Here is a 23,053-nt window from a genome sequence, read left to right on the forward strand (position 1 = left end):
TTTTTTTTTTTGTCTGTTTGACAGACTTTCTTTCTGTTGATTTCTCTAGTTTGGAAGGGAAAACAACCAGAGCTGAGGAGCACCATCATCAGCCAAACCCTGTGTTATGTTTTAGCATAAGAGCCTCATTCAATTAATAGCAGGAAGGGTTGGAGGCCTGATAGTCAAGTGCAAATGTAAAAACTCTGAGACTACTTTTCCCCACCACTCACCAAACAGAAATGGAATCTCAGGGATTTTATTCCATCATCAAAGATTTCTCTGTGAACCAAAATGAAACATGTGATTTCTGTGCTTGGGTGAAAAGTAAAAGAAAGGAAAGGCTGGTTTCACATCAAGGTGGTGCTTTTGGTTTTGTCTGCCAAACAGAGCTTCACAAAGGGCCCATGTTTCTGCTGTCCTCTCTGACCAAGAGGATTTGAGCTGCTCAGAAAAAGATACAAATTCTGCATATTTTGGGACACAAAAGGAACTCTTCCCAGTCTCACCTTGTAGAAATAACCATACAGCAGCAAGAACTGGTACCCTCAAGACTCATTTGCTGTCATCTCTGTAAGGAGCTAGTTAGCCTTAATTAGCCCTAATTAGCCCTTTTGCTCTCTGGATGAAAAGACCAGGAACTAGGATGAACATTTTCTGTGCCAAAATTATTCCTTTTGGGGAAGTTACTGTTTGGCCAAGGAGCATCACTTCTCTAGATCACTTCTGTACCTGTCTGGCAGGCACACTGAGAACAGCAGAGCAGTGGGACCAGAGAAGGACAAGGAGAATGGAATATCTGCTTTCCTCTATACCTACATTACACCTGCTGCAGCTAGTGGTCCTAGGAAGACTGGGAAAGAGTGGATCTTTTTCTCCCCAAACGGAAGAGGAGCACTGTTTCTAGCATAAGACAAAAATAAACACTCACCACTTAAAAAAAAAAAAAAAGGAAAAATAAAGAGTAAGAACTTAAGAATTTCATGCCCAGCATTGTGTCCTACTGTGGCTCTTCTCCAGTCCTTCCAAGGCCCTGCAGCTGCCCTGTGGGGACACCTCGTGGCTCAAGTGGCACCTTTGGTTTGCCTTAAGGGATCACCTCTTCATAGCACCACGACCTGTGTAAAGTATTTTAGCTGTCGGTGTGACAGCCGGGAGGGGAGACATGAAGTCAAATTTGGAGGTAGGAAGTACAGGGGACAAGTCTAGACCAACTCTTCTAACGATTTCTTTAGCATCTAGTGAAATTATAAGTGGCTGAGTTTGAGCCCCCCACCCTTTCAGATGCCCTTGACCAGCAGTGCTTGGCTGCTGTCTTCTCCTGCTGGCTGGTGCAGGTGAATCTGTGGACAGCAGCCCAGCCCCACAGAGGGCAGGGAATGGAGGCACTGGGCAGGTGCTGCCAGGAGCTCACTCATCTGGTTTGTGATGGCTGAGATCAAACACTTCACCAGATTTCACTGTTACCAGACTGGGCACTAACAAGAAACTGAATTTACCCCATGTCTAGTTTCACAGTGATGCAGCCAGACAAGAATATGGCATACAAGGAGTTTGTATTAATTATTTCTGTGTTTGTGCAACATGCAGAGAAATGCCTAGCACCTGCCAAGAAAAGCCAACCTCATCTCCTGTGGCTTTGCAGAGAGAAATGGGAATGCCTGGTAAGCCTGTCTGGCTCCTCCCTGCTCCAGGTATTTCCATTCAGTGGTATCAACAAGCCCTTAACACACAGAGGTGGCTACTGGCTCATGTCCTTCACCTCTCCTCAGGAAGGCAGAGCTCTTGGTTCTCAGAAGAGGCAGATGTTTATCATGCTCTGCTCTGCCCCAGCACCAGACCACACCAAAGAGAAGTTACCAAACAGCATTTGGTTTTCCCATGATGGTATTTCGTAACGAGGAGGATTTATGCTTTTCTCTTGAAAGCCCACAAAAGTAGCACAGCCATCTTCACCTGGATTTAGCTTCTCCAGTTAGGAGAAGTTAATGGGTCAGGGTTACTTGTCTTGTGGCCTGCTTGCTGATGAAGAGATGGCCACACTTGCCTCTCAGGCCAGTGCCACCTGGTGTCTGGCCATCCCACCAAAGCACCCGCAAAGGAAACTCTGACCATGTCCTGAACAGCATCCTCCAGCCAGGGCTTTCAACTCCTTTTGCAAATATCTGCTACAAGAAGCTGAGGGGCAAAACCAGGTCATCTGGCTGCTGTGGGCTCCTGTAGAGCCAACAGTGGAACTTGTTTCCTGAATTTATAACTTCTTCTCAAGTGCTTTTACTGGGGAATGGAAGAGAGGGACACCTCCCAAGCAAGGGTAGTGACAAGTGCATCCAAAGGTTATTCTGCTTGTCATGGAGAAGCCACCCATCAGGTAGACATCTCAAAGGCATGGAGACAGGTGTCCACACTGGTGGGAATGTGGGTATTTCGTCAAAACCTTCCTTCTCCTGTCCAAGAGTTTCCTGGGCCCCCAGTCTCTTGCAGAATGGGATTTGTTTGCTTTCTCATGAACAGGTATTTATTCTCCAGGCTTACAGGTTGAGGGGAAAACAGTTTTCCCAGTCTGACTCCCTCTCTACTAGCTCCATCTGGAGGCTCCAAGAAAACATACACTGTAAAATTACTTCTATTTGTATTTATTTATTTTACAATTTATTTAGGATTTAAGGTGGTCTTGGCATTGATGGTTATGGTAAGCAGACTTGAAAAAAGAAAGCATCTGTGCAATTAAGTTTTTAGTTATAAATTAATTAAAGATTCTGTAAAAACAAAACAATGAGCTTATTTCTGGTTAAGCTGAAGACTGCATCTCTATCTGTTCACTTCTCTCTTTACCTGCAGTTACAGTTTTATTTTAGCAGCTGACTGCTCAGCCTCTGTTCTAATTCAGTAGCATTTTATCATGCTACTATGCAAAGCTGTCACTTAAAGAGCTGCTGGAATGTTTTGATTTTTTTTAAAAGTGGTACTTAAAATATCTTCTGTTCAAGCTGCAAATAGTACATTTATGTAACTTCCTCTTTTATTACTACTGAGGTGTAGCTATCCTCTAGGATTTTCTACTTGGAATTCAAAATGTGTCTATAGATGTAAAAAAGACCCCAAACTACAGGAAATTGGGGTTGGGAGGTGGGAGGGAGGGGAGGAAGAAGAAAAGGAAATAATTCTAATAAGCTCATTTAGGACTTCTTTCCTCTGTTTTGTAAATCCAGTGCTCTGAAAGCACTTGCCAGAGAAGTTCTCCTGCCTTCCCTTGAGGAAACTGAGATTCAAACCTATTGATTGGATACGATGTGGTGCTTTTAAACCCTGTCCAGAGGTGAAGCTCTGTGGTGAGCATAATGTTGATTTAGATTCATTTGTGAGATCTGGAGTTTCCAGCTTCACCTGAGTTACTGTAAGAAATAGCAGGAACAGCTGTACTGGGAGAATGATGATGCGAGAGAAAACTCGGAATCAGTGTTTTGTTCATTTGGGGAAAAGCTTTATTTCTTCTCCCTCTCAAAATAATTCTTGCTGGGAATGGAAAGCTGTCAAGAAAGCACAAAGAGACCAGATTAGCAGCCTGCCTTGTGCAGCTTTCAGGAGCATGAAGGGAGGATTTGGGATACAGGGATTTGACACTCCATGACAAGGCATGCCAGCTGGGCTGAACAATTTCCAGCCTTCCCTGGGAGCCCTTCTGCTGACACACAGACTCAGTCAGGAACCCTAATGGTCTCAGCTCCTCCATCTAGAAACCTTCCAGAAGTGGATCTGACAATTCCAGCCCTAATTTCCCCCCATGATTTGTTTCTCAAAGAATGCGTGTATGTACTCAGGAGTTGCTGCTTGAGCTCGTAACTATTGTTCTCCTGGTGAAGTAATCAGCAAATGAAGAATGGATGTGAAATCCTTTCCTGCACAGATAGTCTTTATGTCCTGGAAATACCTCATCAGTAACTGGAGAGTCACCTCCAATACAAATATCCACCACCTGGTAGTTTGTAAGTAGCAGGATAGCAAAGTGTCTGGACAATGAGCAGGTGACAGATTTCCTGTAGAACTGGTTCATGGACGTGTGGAGGGAACAGAAAAGGTGCTTAACACTCAACACGAAGAGTTAAAATGTCAGTGCAACTGTTGAGTTCACTGTATCAGGAGAAATTTACTCTATCAAGTAATGCAAGTGTCTATTAAGTATGCAAGTGTTCTGATACATTGTTAGAAGCATTACTTCACAAGAAGTGAGTTGTCTCCTGCAAAAGGCTGCTTTAAAACAGACATCAAAAAACTCTGAAGAGCCAGATCTTCCAGATTTTCCTTCTTAAAGCTAATTCCCTACGTGGTGATGCTACAGGAGGTATGGCACAAAGCACACTAGCAGCATTTATCATCCCTTATTTATATTTATCAGGCATAGATGTGCACTTTTTCCTTTACTTAGCCTTTTTATACCAAGTAACAGCGTGCACTGGAGACATCTCCTGTAATATTCACTACAAAAACACCTTAATTTAAAAAAAATTGTAGCATGGTAATTACTGCAATGAATTCCTTTGATCCCTGAGCTCATGTTGAAATGAAATTTTACTGACTTTGCATGGAACTGCAAGAAGGCAGTCAACACACTGGCAGCTTTTCTTCCCTCCCTAATTTCTGCAGAAGTGCCCAAACTGTCATGAAAAGACAGGTGTATGAAATTTTCTTGTGGAAACTAAACTAACTCTAAGGGGCTCAGAGGAATAAGAAAAACAGTGAAAAAAATACTTCCTGTCTATTTTTAAGACTGCAGAAATGAATAAATGCTTGCAACAGCTGCTTCATAAGCATTCATGGTGTTCACTCACTGTGCCCTGTGCACATAACCCATTTTCTGAAATGCTTCTCTCCCCTTTCACCTCTATGTGCAAGTCTCTGCTGCATCACGGTCACTGTAGATAACAGGTACAGTAATATACTGAGAGCAGACTTATTTTTATGGATAAGCTTACTGATGTTTGCTGATTTATTTTATATTCTGGCTGGTAAGTCCCCAAAGAAACTGTTCAATTTGCTTCTAATTCAGTTTAACCTCTCCTTTTCTGGTCAAAGAACTTCTGTTTTTCAAATCCTCATTAAATGAAAACAAACCGAAAAAGAAAAATGAGATGACTCCAGATAGGACAGACCAAGGTTTACTTTAGTACAAGGCAGAAACTTCTATTAGAACAGGACAGACATCAACTCAGACAAAGGGAAATGTTAGTGATTACGAAAGCTAGTAATGCTTAAAACTTTGTTTCCCTCAGTTTCCTAAAATAGGCTTTCAGGGCTTTTTATCTCATACTATCAAACTGTGTTAGTTACATAACTAAAACATGCAAATAAAGTGCAACAGACTACTCTTAGCCAACATCTGTTTGAACAACTTTTAATATTTCTATTGACAAACATTGTAAGCATAACCAGAGTGAACTGTATTTACTTGAAGTCTGTCCAGTGATAGACTTGGGTCACTGAACTACCAGTTCAAGGAGAGTTACTGGCATTCTAGTTTCATTTTCAGTTGAGACAGAGGATGCTGAAGTGATCATGGACTAGGACGTGTTCCAGTAGTGCCAAATTCTAATCAAAACTCAGATTGTGCGTTAGTAAGCCAAGGCCGAGGCAAACTATTATCCTGTACCATACACAGAAAGCAACTAGTATTGAACAGACAAAAAGTTTGGTCAACAAACTAGTTTTACTTCTTTAATAATATTTTGCTAATAACTCAAGAGGCACGACAGTACCAGTAAGCATATGAACTTTAAAATGCACAATGGCCACAGACAGTTGACTTGGATACAGTAGTGGTGCTTGGTAGCAGACCTACAGACGGCTTTTCGATTCTTCCACTCTTAAATGATTTTGTATTTCCTCCTGATCTAGTCATGCACTGGAGAGGAATTCCACAGCGGTCTCCTTCTCTTCAGCTAACTCCTTAGCAGTAAGATCCATCTTCTCACGAGAAAAATCATTAATAGGAAGACCCTCAACAAACTTCCAGCTCTTGTCCTGATTGAAAACAAACAAATAAAAACCCTCCATGTAAGAACAGGCTTCATTCAGTCTGCATGAAAGAAACTTTGTGGCATAAGAACAAAGCTTATGGCCCTAAAAACCACATCAGGAAGCAGTTAATTTTATTTCAGATAAAGAATGCAACCAGCACCAGCTGGTCATGTCATACTGTACTTCATCTACCAGCACTTAGCTGACGATCAAGTTAACTTGGTTAATAAGAATCTTCTCTGTGAAAGACTGCTAAACCTCCACATCCCAGCAACTGCAGTCCCACACTTCAGTTAACGAGCTCACATGACAGTTTAATAGGTCTTGCAAAAGATATATGGATTTAAATACAGCCTAGTTACCTTGATCACAACAGGGAATGAATATAGCAAGTCTTCAGGAACACCATAAGAATTGCCATCAGAAATGACTCCCATCGAAACAAATTCCCCCTGAAACCAGAAAAGTCAGAGATAAATACACTTTTTACTGCTGGAAACAAGCAAAATTTTTGTAACTTTCCATATCCTTTATCTCCTATGACACAACCTACTCCAGAAAGACAAATTCTTTCCCCTGAACACACATACACTCGAGGTCAGTGAGGTGGGCAAGGAATCAAAGCATTAGTCAAACAAGCAATCAATAGCTACATCTTACCGCTGGAGTGCCAAACCAGATGTCCCTCACATGATCACAGATAGCTTTGGCAGCTGACATAGCACTGGACAGCTTCCTGGCCTTAATAACAGCTGCTCCACGTTGCTGAACAGTCTGCAATTAAGAAAAAAACCCTACCATAACTAAATTGTAAAGCAGCAAAATCATGGCTTGGTCCACACGCTGAAAAAACACATGGCATACAATCCAGAAATACAATGTAGAAGAGTTTTGCCAACACAAATGTAACAGAATGTTTCAGAGGCTCATTCCTGAGCTTAACAGTTAGCTGACTTCTCTCATAACAAGCAGATGTCTCAAGCTTTTCCCACCAGGAGACTTTGTGCATGTCAACAGTAACAGATGTCTCAAGCAACACACTGTCAATTAAGGTCTTCTGCTAACAGCAACGTGAAACACTTGCTGGTCTCAATTGTACTATACTTAATACATACAATTAACTTAATTCCTGAAGATAGTTGAATCTAACTCACATACTCAAGTCAACAGCTTTTAAATTTAATAGTTTTATTAAAGCTTTATTCATCTAGGGCTTTAGTAATCCATTTCTCTTCATATTCCACTAAGGTAGCCTGTGCTCTTGATCAATTAATACCATTATTTTGTTTTACTCGCTACATTATTATTACCCTATTACATTTATTATTACCCTACATTAAGACATTTGCAGGCACTTTCTAGATTTTTCAGATTCCTTTTCAAAATTATGCTGATGATGCCATGTGTTTAGAATTGAAACTCTGTGTGTCTGTGCACATGCACGATCAAGGAATGAGTAGTTGGCCTTTTCCTGTGGGTGGAGAGCAGCAAATGGAGCACCCCACTTCATCTACAAAAAGTCACTGTAGTGAAATGGCAGTGGTGCTTCTGTGTCACACAAGTTTCACCTGAGCCGCGATCTTTGCTCTTTACTGAATCTTTTTTAGCATTCCAGTTGGATTTTTCTAGCAGAAGTTACATAGACTTTCCTGCCTTGAATTTTCAAAGAGCAAATAACTGATAGCAACAAGGTATCTGAAGATGGCTTAGTCTAGAGAGAGAAAAGAGCTGCTTCACTACATCAGTTACATTGTTTACAATTTCAGATGAGGAGGAAGCACAAGCACAGAATGACCATAAAAAAAAAAAAAAAAAGAGGTAAAATCTAAATCCTTACCAGGATAAAGTCTCCCTTCAGCCAGCTGTCATCTTTTATAGCTTCATAGACTCCAACTTCCTTTCCTTTCACATTTACCTTTGCATGGTTAACATCAGGATATTGAGTGGAGGAGTGGTTGCCCCAGATGATGACATTCTTCACATCATTAGCAGTCACACCAAGTTTCAGAGCAATCTAATTGGAAATTAAAGATCTCCATTGCATTGACTTCAGCTTCTCAATTCACAGGCTTCTTTGAGAGCATTGCTCTGTATTTAGCAGAGATAACAAAATAAGCCCTTTTTACCTGAGATTTGGCTCTGTTGTGATCCAAACGAGTCAAGCAGCTGAAGTTTTCCTTTGGTATGGATGGAGCTGACTTTGATGCAATCAGACAGTTGGTATTCGCTGGATTCCCAACAACCACAACCTAAAAATTAAAAGAAAGGAAAGATGAAGTAGGTATTTCTGCAAAACATCTCCCTCCAGTGAAATACATTGTTTGGCCTTCAAAGAAGGTACCTAAAAGTTAAGTTTTCTAATCTCTTGGTTGTCTTCAACTAGATTATTTTTTAAGTCTGTCATTCATAGACACCCAATCTTCTGTAATTGCACATAAAAATATTTTCCAGGTAGGTATTTTCTTTAACTTGAAATCCAACGTGAAGGGGAACAAGACTTCAAGGGAGATGTGTACATTGACCTACAGCCTGGCTTCAAACCTAATGCTACCAGATATAGGGAAAGACAGACGTGCACACTTTTAACCAACCACTTTTAAACATTTTCTGGACTGGCTGCCACTGCTTTATGTGATTGCTTTATAATTAAGAAAGCCAGAACAGTTACTTATCTCAATGTTCATAGGCAGTCAGAAATAAAATACTGCCTCAACTTAGATCAATTTATTACTATGCAAAACTGATTTTTATTCATCCTTCATTTGTGCCTCAAATGACTTATGTCAAACTCCATATACTCTAAATCACGCAAGCTGATCTGCAAACCTCCCTTTGTATTTCCCCTTTTGAAAGGGAGTTCAGGAATTTCTTCACTACTCTGCAATAGTTATATTGATAGTTTTTATTCCAACTGGATAAAGAAGCAAACATGTCTTTAGAAGTAGTAGGAAGTTCATCAGCAGACATTAAAAAGTCAGTTACAAAGCACAGTTGGAGTCTGGGTCTGAGATTAAGAGCAGTGGGAGAGCAGCCACATGATCCCATTAACTGTGCTGAAGGAATCTGAGAGAGAACAATTAAAATCTTCTAATGCTCCAAAGAATAAGATGCAAACAACCTAAATAAAGCTGATTTTTGTGCAACTGTAATTCCATATTGATATTGAAGTTAAGAGTCATTATGTTAAAGGACACAGATGGATATGAAGTAGGCAGCTGCATGTAGTTAATTCAGTTCTCCCAGAGAAGAGAGATAACAAGCAAAAGACTGCTTATTTTTTTAGATACAGTTTTATGGGGTTGCTTTTCAAATTGGTGGTAATCAGTTCAGAGTATGCATGGAATACAGCAATACAATGTAAGACTCACCTTTTTCACCAAACAAAGGAATGACTAAATCATCCACCTATTTAATATTCTGTTTCTTATCTACCCTTGACTGTGGTCTGTTTTCCAGGGCATAAGTAAAGGAATGCATACACTGAACAGGCTCCTGTTTGTGCAATATTCTTCTACAATGTATCCAGATCTTTACATAACAGAGAATTAATGTTTTAAATTCAGTTCCTATATTCACCTTGACAGTCTTTTTGGCATACTTGTCCAAGGCTGCACCCTGAGACTTGAAAATTTTCACATTTGCTTTGAGTAAATCCTTCCTCTCCATGCCCTCTCGCCTTGGCATGGAGCCAACCAGAATTGCTATGTCAAGGTCTTTGAATGCAACTTCCTCCTTGTCTGTTGGAATGACCTCTAAAAAGAAGGAAAGGGGGAAAAGAATTCAGCAAGATAAATACTCATGGCATAGTGCTAATGGGAATATTCTTTTGTACATAAATAGCATATAATCTAATCTGACAATATCACCACCTTCCCCTTCCAAAAATACAAGTATAGTTATTTGGTTCTACCTCCACAGGTTAAATACTTGCCAGAAAATGGGTTTTATATGCAAATATTTATCTAAAGTGGAAAACACAGGAGAAATCTGTGTAAAAGATACATTTCATTTGCCTCTAAAAATGTGTATATAAGTACATATGGTTTTCTTCACTTTTGCAATAAAATTTCAGTGGCAGAACCAACGCAAGTGAAGTTTTGCTTCCCCTTTAACAATTCAAAGCAGAGAAGGTTTGATTTGTACAAGAGCTGGTACCTACATGCTATTTTTGTCATATGTTATAGCAATTACACTAACACCTACTTGCTCCCTTTCTTCTGCATGTTTAAACTATTAGAATTCCGCTTGTTTACATGGCTTGAGGAGTGATTTTTTATTTTGTGTCTTTGCACAGATTATATTTTTAAGACTAAATTAGGTTTTTTAAAATTTAGCAATAAATATTATATACACAATATAGCAATGATATTTTATATATATATATATATATATATATATATATATATATATATTTCACAGCTGGGCCAGAATACAATGCACATATGCACAAGTATCTGACAATTTCTCGTCCAGGCTGAAAGCCCAGGATTAGACGATACGAACCCAGGTACCTTCATTGCCAATTCTGTTCACAAAACCTATTTGATGTCATTCTTCCTATCTTATAGGCTAAGTTAAACTGATTATATTCCACAAAATACAAAACCAAGGAAGGATCATCTAAGATTTTCTTCTGCCTAACTGCCTGCCAGCTACAGGGACTCATAAATGCAAGAACTGCACTGCAGCATCTTGTAGGTATAAGAAAAAATTGTTTTGGCCACCTCTGAGCAGCGGCAGAGCACAGTCCTGCAGCTCCATCACCACACCTTCCAGTACAGTCATCATTGGAGTGATGTCCAGCAGCACAAGAATAAGAGGCTGGAAAGAAAGAAAAGGTTTAGTGCAAGCTGGGCACAATCTGTTTTGAAAATGAGTTTGTCTTGTACTCAGCTGTTACCTCAAGCAAGATTTAAAACCCAATTGCAGAATACAACTTCAGCACAGCCAACAACTGACAGCTTGCATAACAGAGCAGAACTCCCCACTTAAAGAAGAAATTACTTGCATATTGGTAAACCATTCTGAGTGTCTATGAGGAAACCAGTCTCGGGCACTGCAGTTCTGACATTCATTCATTCCTGCGCAATTCAGCGCGAGGGTTACCTGGTCTTTGCCGAAGACATCGCCCTTGGCAATGCTGTAGAGGAGGGAGTAAGCAATCTGCCCAGCAGCTCCAGTCACCAGCACTCTGACAGGTTCAGCCTGCAAGGAGATGACACAGCCTTACCCACAGCTCCACACCTCAGCCTCGCACCAGTTCAAAATTAAGGTACTGTGGCAACAACGTTATGATTATTTGACCTGGATGAAAGCGTGTGCCTCAAGGCAGATCAGCCCCAGCTCCTGGGATCATACTTCTGGTTCTGCTAGAACCACCAGCAATTTCTCTGCTTGCTTGTACAGAAACAGACCACAATTGCAAAAAGATCCTTAAGAATTGCTCCTGGAAAACTTGCAAAATGCCAGGAATAACGATGTCTTTTGAAAATTTTGCATTCCCTTTAACAACACTGCCTTGTTAACATAAGACAATATAATATAATACACTCCACCCATTCATACTTTAAATTTACTACAGAAGTTTTACAAGCTGTGACACTTGGCTGCTTTTCAGATTATTTCAATTTTGAGGGCTGTTCCCATTAAGCTTTTTGAATGCTTATTTGCAACCAAAGACTTACTGAATGCCAGAAACCAAAGAATCTAGTGGACTTAAAACTACTGCCTCACTAAACTGTTAGGCAGCGAATTTAACTAATCCACAGACAAAAGCTACATTATGAACAAATACAGATACTACTATCCATAATACAACTGTCTATTGTCAAACTGACCCAAAACTACAGAAGACTGGGAGAAGACTGCCAAAATGTTACTATATTGCAAATAAGAGGGAAAAATGGTTTGCCCTGTAGTCAAATGCCACTTTGCTAAGCAGAACCAGGACCAGGTGAAATCCAGAGGTTATTTAGCATTGAAAATTAAAGGCTGCGAGAGTTTGGGTTGTTCAGCCTGTAGAAGAGAAGGTACCAGGATGGATTTTTTAATACTCCAAGGGGACTTATGAAAAAGACCAGGACAAACTTTTTAGTAGGGCCCATTATGAAATGACATGGGGCAATAGTTTTAAACTAAAGGATGAGAGACCTAGATAGTAAGTAAATACTTATACAATAAGGATGGTGAAACACCAGCGCAGATTGTCCAGGTAAGTGGTGGTTGCCCCAGCCCTGGAAACATTCAAGGCCAAATTGGACAGGTCTCTGGTCTTGTTGAAGATGTCCCTGTCAAATGCAGGGGAGTGGACCACTGACCTTTAAAAGTTTGTTCAAACCCAAAGCATTCTATGATTTTATCAAAATGGGCCACGTGGTAAAGGACATTCATAACCCAGTATCTTGTAAACCCGTTATTTGGTTAGAGGCAACTGGGCTGGGGCAGATTGTGCCTGGGCAGGAACAAGCAGATTGACCAGCCTGCTGGAATGCCAAGCCCACTTTTTCAGAAAATTAAAAGATGATCATTTGAGATACAGACCAGGCATAACTGAATGTGAAAGAAGTGTTTTAATTGTATTCTGGGCTACATTATGAAAAGTGTAAGATGTACAGCAAAGACAGGTCTTGCACTCAGTGGTGGTGATATTGCAGATGAAATACTGAATCAATTTCTGGAAACCTGAGTTCATGGTCTGTAAGATGAGGTTGAGGGTGCTGGACATAGTCAGGAAAGGTAGAGGATAAGGGGGATCTAACAGCAGACCACCAAACTTTCACAGGGTGTTAGAAAAATAACACTGCCCTCCAACACCTCTCAACAGTAGCAAACATCAGAAACAGCTACAAATGAAGAGAAATATTCTTGATTATGTGGTACTGCTGCAGCGGAACAGGGTACCCAGAGGGTCTGTCTGTATAATCTTCATCCCTGGCAGTTTTCAAGGCCCAGACCTAAACACCTATGACATGATCTATCAGTGGTAAAAGCCTCACCATCAGACTGGACTGACAACTTCCAGACATAGGCCAAGAAAGAGGGCAGACTCTATGACCTCTACAGATCCTTCCCAACCAGCATTCCTGTCACTGATATTTATAGGAAAACCATGTGGGGCTTCCAGTGTATTCTCTCTGCAGAAGTGACCAGACAGGCACAGTTGCATCACAATAGTGTTAGATAATTAAAAAAATTAGGCCACCTACCCTGTTCTATCACATAGCAGATAAAATCAGAGCAAAAATGATGAAGTTAAAACTACTGAACTTGCAGATTTAGACCTGGCCTTCATTATGGGGATGACTCTAAATATCTCGTTACCCAATTACCCGTTACACGGTGTTGAAGTGCATTATTCTCTTTTGAACTTGTCCTCCTGTAAGTCACACCACCCCCAACTTCATAGAAACTCCACTATGAGGGGGAAGAGAGCAGACAATCAACTCTTGCTACTTTAAATCTCAAAACTAGTTCTTGTATTTTACTCTTGAGCAGGGAAATGTACCATAACATCTGAATGATGATGGAAAACACGGATTAAGATGCATATCAAATTTTAAAGCAAACTTTCCAGCATGTTTCCAAGAAGAATCTACATTTTATTTGTATAAATAGAACAATGAACACTCTTAAGGCTGCTAACCACACCAGATAGTAAAATAAGAAAGTTACAGTGCTGCAAAACCTTGTGCTGGCAAAATCCCCATTATATAAAAAGTGATTCTGTGCTAAGCTAATAGAACTCACACAGGTAGCAATAAAACACGTTTTCTTATATTATAGGGTATCTGAAATCAAGTGTGAAATTTCTGAATTTTCAGTGAACAGAAGAAAGATTTCAAGGCTCTTTATTCTAAAGTAGTATCACAAAAGGGGAAAGGAAAATAGATTTTTTTTTCTATTCTATGAACTTTATAAGCCAGTCTGATTGAAACATAAAAACATGCCAACCTATCCACTAGCATTATGCTGAGTATTCAGCATAACAGGAGAGAGAAGGAGTAGAAGATAAAAAAGGTAAGAAACAGGACTATTTATTATTTTTTACTTTTAGCCTCTAAAAGAAACCCCAAACCTTCAGTCATGACTCAGCTTCACTTTCTCAACATAATTATGTTTTCTTACTACCATCCTTCCTGTTGTTCCCCATTTGGTGCTAGAGGAGAAAAACACATAAGCTAAAATAAGGTGAGGAGTTCTGCCTACCTGTTTTTCCTTTCCAAACCTTCAGCACATTGGATTCAGTGAATTCCCCAGACCCTTTTACCCCTGCACCAATTGTGAGCACTTAGCATCAAAGCTCTCTCTTAAATCCAGAAGCTGGATTAACAAAACAAAAACGTTATGCTTCTTACAAAATGTGGATAACTCTCACCAAAAAAACCTTATATCTCATATTAAAATTGGTCTCACTGAGTGTCTGAGGCTACTTTTAGAGAAATGAGAAGCTCCCCAAGAGAAGTTGTAGGTTCCAGACATTCATGTCCAGGCGCTTTAACCCGTGACTTGGCTCCTGCAGGACTTTCATGCTGTGGTAACTGCAGGGGTGACCTTTACTCACTCTCAGGTATACAGAAACTAGAGGACAAATTAAGCAACAACTAGCTGAACTATTTTGTTCCAAAGCCATCCCCACTCCACATTCAACCCATGTACAGTTAAAAAGCTTTAGGAATGTAAAAGAGTAGCAAAAGAAATGATAAAAAGGATGAGAAAAAAAAACCCCAACAGCTGAACATTGCATCCCCAGGTAACCTTCTTCATCTAATCCAGCAAATGCAGGATCTCTCCCCCTTCTAAACTATCACATAGCCTCCAATATCAAGTGAGGGAGCTGAGGTCTTAATGTCCTCTCCACACTTTGGTTTAAGAACTCAGTGCCTCAGTTATGTCTGTGATTACAGCTGATATCAGCAGACCTAAAACATTACTGCCATACCGGCAAACAGCACTGCACTGCAAAATTAATTCAGGTTACAAAGGTGAGTAAAAGATAACTCGCAACCTATCAAACGTTGTGACAGAACATCCTGACTACACAAGTGATAGACTTTGCATTGCTAATTGCAGTTATGAGAGATCTCTGTAAAGATTATTGCTGATAAGCTCATCTATAACCATCAGCTTAACATCATTAATGAATATTACAGCCAACTAAGCTATTCTCATCTTGTTTTACAAGAATTATTTAATCATTACAATAAATCTTTATCTCTTCCAAAGTCTAGAGCCTGCCTAAGAAACTTTCCCTTTGTTCTCCCTTCTTTAAAGCAGAGATGGGGTGACAATAAACATGTTGGGAAATGCAGTAGAAAGTCTCAGCAAGGCAGCTGTACACCTGAAGAACAGCACCAGTGCTGCAGTTCAGAGACCAAAGCAATTCCAAAGGCATTCCTTCCTTAAGATACGACCTTGACACAGGTGCCCTGTAAAACTTTTTCCATTTCAGTGAGCTAACGGTGGTTGCATTGATAGATGATTTTATTTCAGAAATTTAAAGCCTCTGCGCAACACCACATGCACAATCTGACCAGCAAAGACAAGATAAAAACAGCGACATTCTGAAAAGCCTGGACATCAAAGTTATAACCAGCAGTTCTCTGTGAGACCAGCCCATCCATGTCAGCCAATGCTTTGAGAGTTCAAATACAAACTAGAACTTGCTGTCATGTTGTCGCTCCTGCAAATCCACATTTTCAACAGAAAGAGTGAAAAAGCAGGATAAAGTTTATGGATTTTGGGTTTTTTTAGGGTGCAGCTGAAATAAACCACATTTCAGAGCATGGAAGCATCCTTTCTATTCCAAAATACTGAAAGTGAAGGTTTGAATAACAGGGTATTGAGTCTAGAAAAACAGAGACGTTTTCATGCCTAGAAAGGAAAGCAAAGTCTCTGTGCAGGTTTGTATATGTACACATGCTGCAGAAAAGCGAAGCACTGCAGTTCACCTCTGTAACCTCTGTGCAGAACCAGAAGGACTCCCTGACAATCTAGAGAGTCTGAACAAACAACTGGATTTCCGACAGCAAACAGGGATGAACCAATACAGACATTTCACAAGCACTTTCCCTTGAGCTAACACAGAACAGCACCAAAACCTTTCACGCCTCGTGAACGAAGGCGCAGACAGCCCCCATCTCCCGAAGGCAATCTCGGCAGCCTCGGCGCCGGGAAAAGGCGCGATCACCCCTCCGGAGTGCCAGCCCCAGCACAAGGAGGCTCGCTGCCTTCCGACGGGGGCACATCCCGCCCTCCCCCACACGGCCCTGGGGAGAGGGGGAGCAGAGCCGCCGCCAGGCCGGCACCGACCCCGCGTCCCCGCCTGGAAGGTCACCCTGGCGCGGCTCCGAGGGGGCTGCGATGAGCGCTGGGGCGCCGCCAGGACCGGCTCCTCTGGGTGCCACGACCACCTCCAGGTCACCCCTGCCCCTCACTCCCCGGGCCCACCCGGGGGCACCGCGGCCAGGCGGGGAGGGCGAAGCCATTTCGGAGTCACCTCCACCTGCCGGAGCTCCCTGCCCCGAACCGAAGGAACCCGAGGGGCGCGGTACTGCAGCGGGCCCGGTACCGACCATGTCTGCGGGAGCGGCGAGCCCTGATACTGCTTGAGGTCACCTCTGCGGCGCGACTGCGGCCGTGGCAGCGCTGCGCCGAGGAGCCGTGAGGGGGCGGGGCCCGAGGCCGCGCGTGGCCGCCTGGGGCAGGTAGTCGTAGTCACCACCGGCCCGCGCCGCTCGTATGCCGGAGAGAACTACAACTCCCAGCGTGCCTCAGGGGAGGCGCGCCACGCCCCCGCACACCATTGGCGGTTGCCGCTCCCGCCGCGCCCCATTCGTTGAAGAACAGTGCGGCGCCGGAGGGGTCAGGCCGTTAGGGGGCGACGCGCGGCTCTGTTCGCTGCGCGTGCGCACGGCTGGGAAGGGAGGGGGCTGCGGCAAGCGCGGGCTCCCTGGGCCGCGCGTGCGCGATGGGCGGGCGGGCGGCTGCGGCGGCGCATGCGCGGGGGGCGGTGCGCGCGGTTGCTGCGGTGACGCGTGGGACAGGCCCCGGTGGCGGCGGCGCCGCTCCCGCCCCGCGACCTCCGGGCGCTCGGGGGGTGCGAGTGTGCGGCCGGGCCCTGCCCTGCCCTGCCCTGCCGTGCCCGGCAGGGTGTCCCCCCGGGGCATCCTGGAGCCGCCCGCCCCCGGAGCCACGAGCCCGGGGCGGGCAGAGCGTTCCCCTCGCGTTTCCCGCTCATTTCCCTCCTGCCCGGCCTCCTCTGGGGAGCTGCCGGCTCGTTGCCCTGGGGTGCTCCACATTTCGTGAAAACCTGCCATCCTGTTGCTTGGTCCTTTCCTTTTTATTTTCAGGGAAAGCTGAGAGCTTACACTGTGCTATTCCGCTGGTAGAACTGCGTGGCTAAACTAGCGATCACTTCTACAAAAATAAAGCTGCTCCTTTACTTGTATTTCGAATTGCTGAGTGAAGTAAATTCCTTTGGTCGGGCTGTAAGGGAGGCTGCTACTGGCATAAATACATCAGCAGAATAGAGCTTCATAAGCTGTGTTGTTAGGGTGTAAAAGAAGGTCTTGGATAGCACAGATGATTTTTCTTTTCCCTCAGATCCTGATAGGATTCCCTGTTAGTTGTTCAGTAAAGACCTCACTTGTCCTGATATTCATCTCTAGGATTAGTTTTAAATCTTACTCTAGTCCTTATCAAAGGTAGTATTATTTTTTAAAAACAATCTAAGGCGCATTTATACTGAGGCAATTTCTTCTTCGGTCCTGTGACAGAACAGGGAAGTTAGTCCTTTAGGGCAGGGAGTGTAAAATGTAAATATTGATGTTTGTGGTGCAAAGTGTTCTTGTTTTAGCGAGTCCTGCTGCCAGTCGTGCTCACACCACAGCTCAGAAAGTGAGCCTGAAGGAGTCTTTGAGCACCTGACAGCTTCTGCAGTACGGCAAACTTCAGAGTGCAGGAGCTACAGTCGTACCGGCTTTATTTAAATTGTCGAGCTATACTGATTTATATCGGTTAGTAACCATACGTTTTTAATATGAAGACTGTACCCAAATTCAGTTCTGTGGACGAGTTTGAAAGCCAAATAGCTGCAAGCAGGGCTGAGGGCTGGCTTGCTGTGAAATGTAGGGAAGCTCGGTAAGGAGGAGAGAGCTGGTTTAACACAGAGTTTTCCAGAGTGTCCTAAAATGCTTTGCCCTGATGACTCTTAACCTTTTCTGCGCCCGGACGTAGTGCAGGCTTACTTTACGCTATTTAAGATTGTTTAAGATTTAAATATACACAAAACCCGATATGGACCCACATAAGGTAATTTCCACTGACCATAATTGGTTCAGTGCAAATTGATTTCTTATCAATTTTCAGCTAAATCAATGTTAGCAGGCTGTAAACTGATTTGTCTGTGTCAGCACAGCAGTTTGTATTCATTTAATGGATTTCAGTTAAAAGCTTAGCTTGAAACTTTCAAACTTTCTTCTGTAGGTAAGACTCGTCTTATTCTTGGTCCTTTTTTGCCCAAACTTGTGCTCCTGGAATTATTTGCTGTTGGAGAGAATAGCAAACCTTTTTACTTTGTGTTGAAAGATTTGTTTTGATGCAAAGCCATGTGTAAATGCTTTTGTTTGTCAGAAGCATGTTTATCAGTTCATTTTCAATCCCAGTATAATTAGTCCAAGATGGACTCAGTTGTTGTCTATACTGATTTAACTAAAGATAAAGATAAGTGTTGCCTTTTATGAATGTGGTGTAATTTTTAAAGCCAACAAAACTTAATCGTTCTAGTATTTCCTTCTTAAATTTTGTTTCTACTTATTAAGCTTTAATGTTTTCCAAGGAAAAATTTAAGTGCAATTTTAAAAAATAATCTTTAGTGCTCTCCAATGTTTCATTAGGATGAGTCTTTTGTGTAGCACTGTAAGCAAAAAAGCTGCATAAATGGAAACATTATGTGCAAATGAGGTAATGGAAATTTAGTGTGCATGTGAATTGGGCTCTTAACTCTTAAAACACACTTTGCAATTTTTGCGCTCAGAAGATACTGAATTACATGGAATTCACTAATTAAGCAACACTGAATTATTAAGACGTTTTAATCTCCATTTTCTGGGGATTAAGTATTATTTTTTAAGGCAACTAGTAGTTTTGAAGGGTAATCTGCCAGAATTCTCTCTTAATTTTTTAAAAAATATTTTAAAATGAATTATTCTCTGTTAACAGCTGGCTGTGTTCTTTAACTGTATTTTGGATGGGATTTTCTTTTACTTCATTGCCATCTGTAGAAACTGATGAATATTTTTAGGTAAGTTTTTACACTTAATTTTCAATGATTTGTGAAGTTTTCCTTTTGTCATCCTCTCTGTGTCTAATACAGGTGTTTTCTTATGCATTTACTTACAATTGTTGTTACCAAGTCATGTCTCTTGTAGCTACGTCTGTGTGATTTAATTAACATTTAAAATACACAAGACTATGAAAGAAATATTAACTATACAATGGCCAGGTTGAAACCTAGAAATGCTAGAATTGAAACAGTTTTGTAAAACTCTTCTGCATTCTGGTCCAAGGGAGTAATAGTAAGATATTTTTTAGAAATAAGGTAAAACATTACCAAAAAATACTAAAATAGAATTAAAAGGATCAAAAGTTATTTTTTAAAGTATTTGAGAAATTTATAATAGATTTTTAAAAATATAAAGATATAAATACGAGCGAGAACTATTAAAATTGTAGTTTCGAAAATTAATACAGGGTTGTGGAATTTTTTATTCCTAATGCTAATGTCCCAAATATAATTTTTCACTGTTCATTTCTAAACTTCAGTCATGTAATACTGCATGGATATTAAATGTCATGAAGAAACTAGTCTATAAATTCTACTTATAATCCAAATTTTCTTTTTGCTGTGGTGTAAACTTTCTTTCTAAAGGAGAAATTTTACCTTCTGTGGAAGTGGTTTAATTTTTTATTGCTTATTTTTAATTTCTCAAAAGCTTAGTTGGTTTTTAAATTGAAGTTGGGTAATTAATCATTAATTGATTTCTACAACCTTCAGCATGTTTTTAATAGGTAGTTAGGATGCAATAACACATCCTGTACTCATGTGCCTGCTGCCTATAAAGAGAGACAAATGATCTATAGCTTGCATGTAATATGTATTAGTAATCTTTGTGAACTATTAATGAGTCAAATATTAATAAAAATTGTGAACAGAAAGTTCTTTTTCCTTCGTTTTCCCTAAATAGGTTAACAGTATGAGCAGGTACTGTAGGTTTGGTGGGGGACACTGGGAGTTCAGGCCTCCTCTGGTGTGTGTGCACGGTCACATCTGAGGTTGGCGCTCTGGTGCCCACAGGAGTTCAGGGCTCCATCACTGACCAGAGGGGCACAGTGGCCTCATAATGGCACCCCCAGAGCTGAGGGACCCTGGAAGATCTGAACTCATCCACCACCTGAGCACCACTTTTGGAGGGTTTTCTTCTGACAGCTGTTACATGGCCCAGGGTACAGAGAATCTGTGTTTAAAAACAAAGCCAAACAAAACTAAGCCACAAACCAAACAACCACAATGGGCGCGCACACATGGTGCAAAGACTTTGGCATATTGGCTGTAAATTCAGCAGAGTTGATCTCTGAATTACTGCAAAGTGACCAGAAGAGTTGTGTTCCTGGTGCATGAGAAGTAACATTGCTGGATTTTTCTACCTTAACACAAATCTGTCTTTCTCTTAATCAGAGATTTTGTGACAGCAATGTGTGTGTTTTCTACTCACTAATGTCACTGAGTGGAGGAGAAGAGGCAGGTTGGTATTGTAAAGAGGAGATGACCTAAGTAACAATTCAAGTTCTACCAAAGCAAACCTTGTACTCTTAAAGTTAATTCATTGCAACATTAAAAAAACCCCAACCTGGACACCAGCACCCCTTCCCCCCCACTAGATTTAATCATTAAGCTGATCTCCTTGTGCGTTTTTTAAATGAGGTAAGCGTTTAGTCAAGTGTAACAATTTAGTCAAGGGAAACAGGTCCTACTGAAAATAAATGTTTTCTTTTTCTCTCGTATGACTTTATTTTGCATCTGTTCATTATAACCTAATAATCAAGTAATACATTTTGAACAAGAAGTTAGCAACCATAATGATGACTTTGTTTTCTAGGCTCAGTGCAGATGGGTGAATCCATCTGCTTCCTTTGTCCATCCTTTCCATGTCAGAATGACTGAGGAATGCTCTTCCATGCCAAATCTCTTGCATAATTACAAGAGTTTTTCTCATTAGGCTTATTTCTATGAATTATGGTCACATAGTTTGCTTCAAATATTTCAGCTTGTTTTACAACATCCATGTGAATTTTCTTCTGTATTTTCACAGAACTGAATTCTTAATAGCTGTCAGTATACAGACTAAAATTTTCTCCTTTTTGTCCTCCCAAGAATTGAATAGTGCTTCAAAGAAAATAACCCTGGAAATACTGGTGGAAGGAGAATGATGTCTTATGGTGTTGATTTTTTGAATCATTAATTGTATGAAATATAATTCTTTATGGAAGGAAAATGCTGATAAATTATCTTAATGGCATTTTTCATATGTAAAATGTAAATTTCAAGCATGAATTTATCAGTAATAAGTGTAAGAGGCAACTAAACACTTTGTTTCTTGTATGGAGGTTTTTCTGCTGTTTAACAAATTCATTTTGATATCTGGCCTGCTTTTGGAAACCTTATCCAAACTGATTTTTAGGCAGCAGCAGAGTCTCTGGGTGGCCTTATTAGCATATATGCTTATAATACTGACCATATCCAGTGTCTACAGATACTTGAGTAGAGAAAGAAGAAATTGTCTTTATTCATTCTGCTCACATAAACACAAGTACTCTCTGCACATGCCTGTATTCATTCAGTTGCCATCTCTGAATAAAATTATACACCCCTGATTCCAGCTGTGTGGACTCTATTGTCCATACCAGTGCCACACAAATTGGAGCTTCCTGTTACTCAAAAACAGGCAGGCATTTATTTTTTATTGTTTTTTTTAGTTCAGTGTTGGCGAGGGTTGTGTTGGAACCCATGAGAACGGTTCTCAGGCTCATGCTTGAAGTAAATATTTGAAACTTTTGGGCCTGTCATGAAATCCTTTAGAGTTGTCCTGTCAGGCTGGGATGGTGTTGAGGAATTAGCTAATTTGAACTCAGGGTAGTCATGTGCCCAGTATGAATGAGAAGGGAACAATGGCACAAAATGGGAAATTGGTCACTTAGATCATGACACAAATGATGGAAAGGTGCTGCATCTTTGGATGAAGGAGGCTTCTCCATGAAGTAATCAAGCAACAGGAATCATGATTACAGTTGGTGTTTTTGTACTTTCCTTTTAGAATGATACAACTATGTCTTTTTGCTCAACTTGCAATCTACCCTTATCTGTAAAGAGTAGCCATGCTAAAGCACTAACACAGATATGGTGAAAAATTTGGACCTTAATTGGATAAAAGCCTTTTGAATGTTTTGAGTCCTGTTGGAAAGGTGTTACTCTTCTCTATATAATAGACAGACCTTTTAATAGACCATGTGCATTTTTTTCATGGCCTGTAATCCCATTTATTTACAATAATGGGCCAGATACTGTTTTTCAAGTTGCTTACTGTCTGATTTGGGAGAATATCAAGTATTGCTCTGAAATGGCCTTTTCTTTTTATAGTTGCTTGACATAAAGGGTCTGGCCTCAGTGTGTTAGGCAAAGGAGCTAGAAATACACCACAGTTAAATTATGGGTTTGTATCTCCAGGTGGTGCGTGAATTTGTGGTTGAAGACTGAAGAAATTAATTTTACTAAAGCAAGAAACAACAGGACATTAAGCTACTATGCCAGCTTTAGATGTATGCTTCAAAAAATTTTTGCTGCTCAGCATTATTCAGTAATCTTTAACTCAAATTGCAGGAAATATTTGAAATTCCATTCTAACAATATCCAACAGAGAATATTAAAGAAGCATTAAATTTCAAATGCCTGAGGGAAAATGTTCTCTTGCAGCACCATGGGCATTTGAATCTCACTAGTAGATGC

General features: G+C 41.0%; 2 protein-coding genes across 3 annotated transcripts in view; one reads left to right on the forward strand and one right to left on the reverse strand.

The window, feature by feature from the left end:
- Nucleotides 1-5,355: 5,355 nt before the first annotated feature.
- On the reverse strand, nucleotides 5,356-16,656 carry MDH1 (malate dehydrogenase 1). The gene is made up of 9 exons (XM_005525395.2): nucleotides 16,566-16,656; nucleotides 11,101-11,199; nucleotides 10,719-10,815; nucleotides 9,571-9,746; nucleotides 8,121-8,243; nucleotides 7,832-8,008; nucleotides 6,655-6,768; nucleotides 6,357-6,446; nucleotides 5,356-5,997 (listed from the first exon to the last, which is right to left on the reverse strand). Exons 1-9 carry the CDS (start codon nucleotides 16,566-16,568, stop codon nucleotides 5,872-5,874), a joined length of 1,005 nt encoding a protein of 334 aa, XP_005525452.1. The 5' UTR covers nucleotides 16,569-16,656; the 3' UTR covers nucleotides 5,356-5,871.
- Nucleotides 16,657-19,211: 2,555 nt separating this feature from the next.
- The window catches only part of WDPCP (WD repeat containing planar cell polarity effector), a 145,357-nt gene continuing 141,515 nt past the window's right edge, over nucleotides 19,212-23,053 (forward strand). For both annotated transcript variants that reach the window (XM_088053196.1, XM_088053195.1), the window contains exon 1: nucleotides 19,212-19,294. The gene's annotated coding sequence lies outside the window, so the exon portion shown is untranslated. The remainder of the gene's footprint in view (nucleotides 19,295-23,053) is intronic.

The sequence above is a fragment of the Pseudopodoces humilis genome, chromosome 3 (assembly GCF_049639895.1).
Source record: "Pseudopodoces humilis isolate 2021_Gansu_Grassland_sample_001 chromosome 3, ASM4963989v1, whole genome shotgun sequence".
Lineage (NCBI taxonomy): Eukaryota > Metazoa > Chordata > Aves > Passeriformes > Paridae > Pseudopodoces > Pseudopodoces humilis.

Bases quoted from the DNA above. Each gene is read 5' to 3' on its own strand.
- MDH1 (XM_005525395.2), bottom strand. The intron at 9,747-10,718 runs GTGGCCAAAACA...CCTTCTTTTTAG, and splicing joins TGCTCTGCCGCTGCTCAGAG to AGGTCATTCCAACAGACAAG. The intron at 6,447-6,654 runs GTAAGATGTAGC...TTCTGGTTTCAG, and splicing joins TCTGGTTTGGCACTCCAGCG to GGGGAATTTGTTTCGATGGG.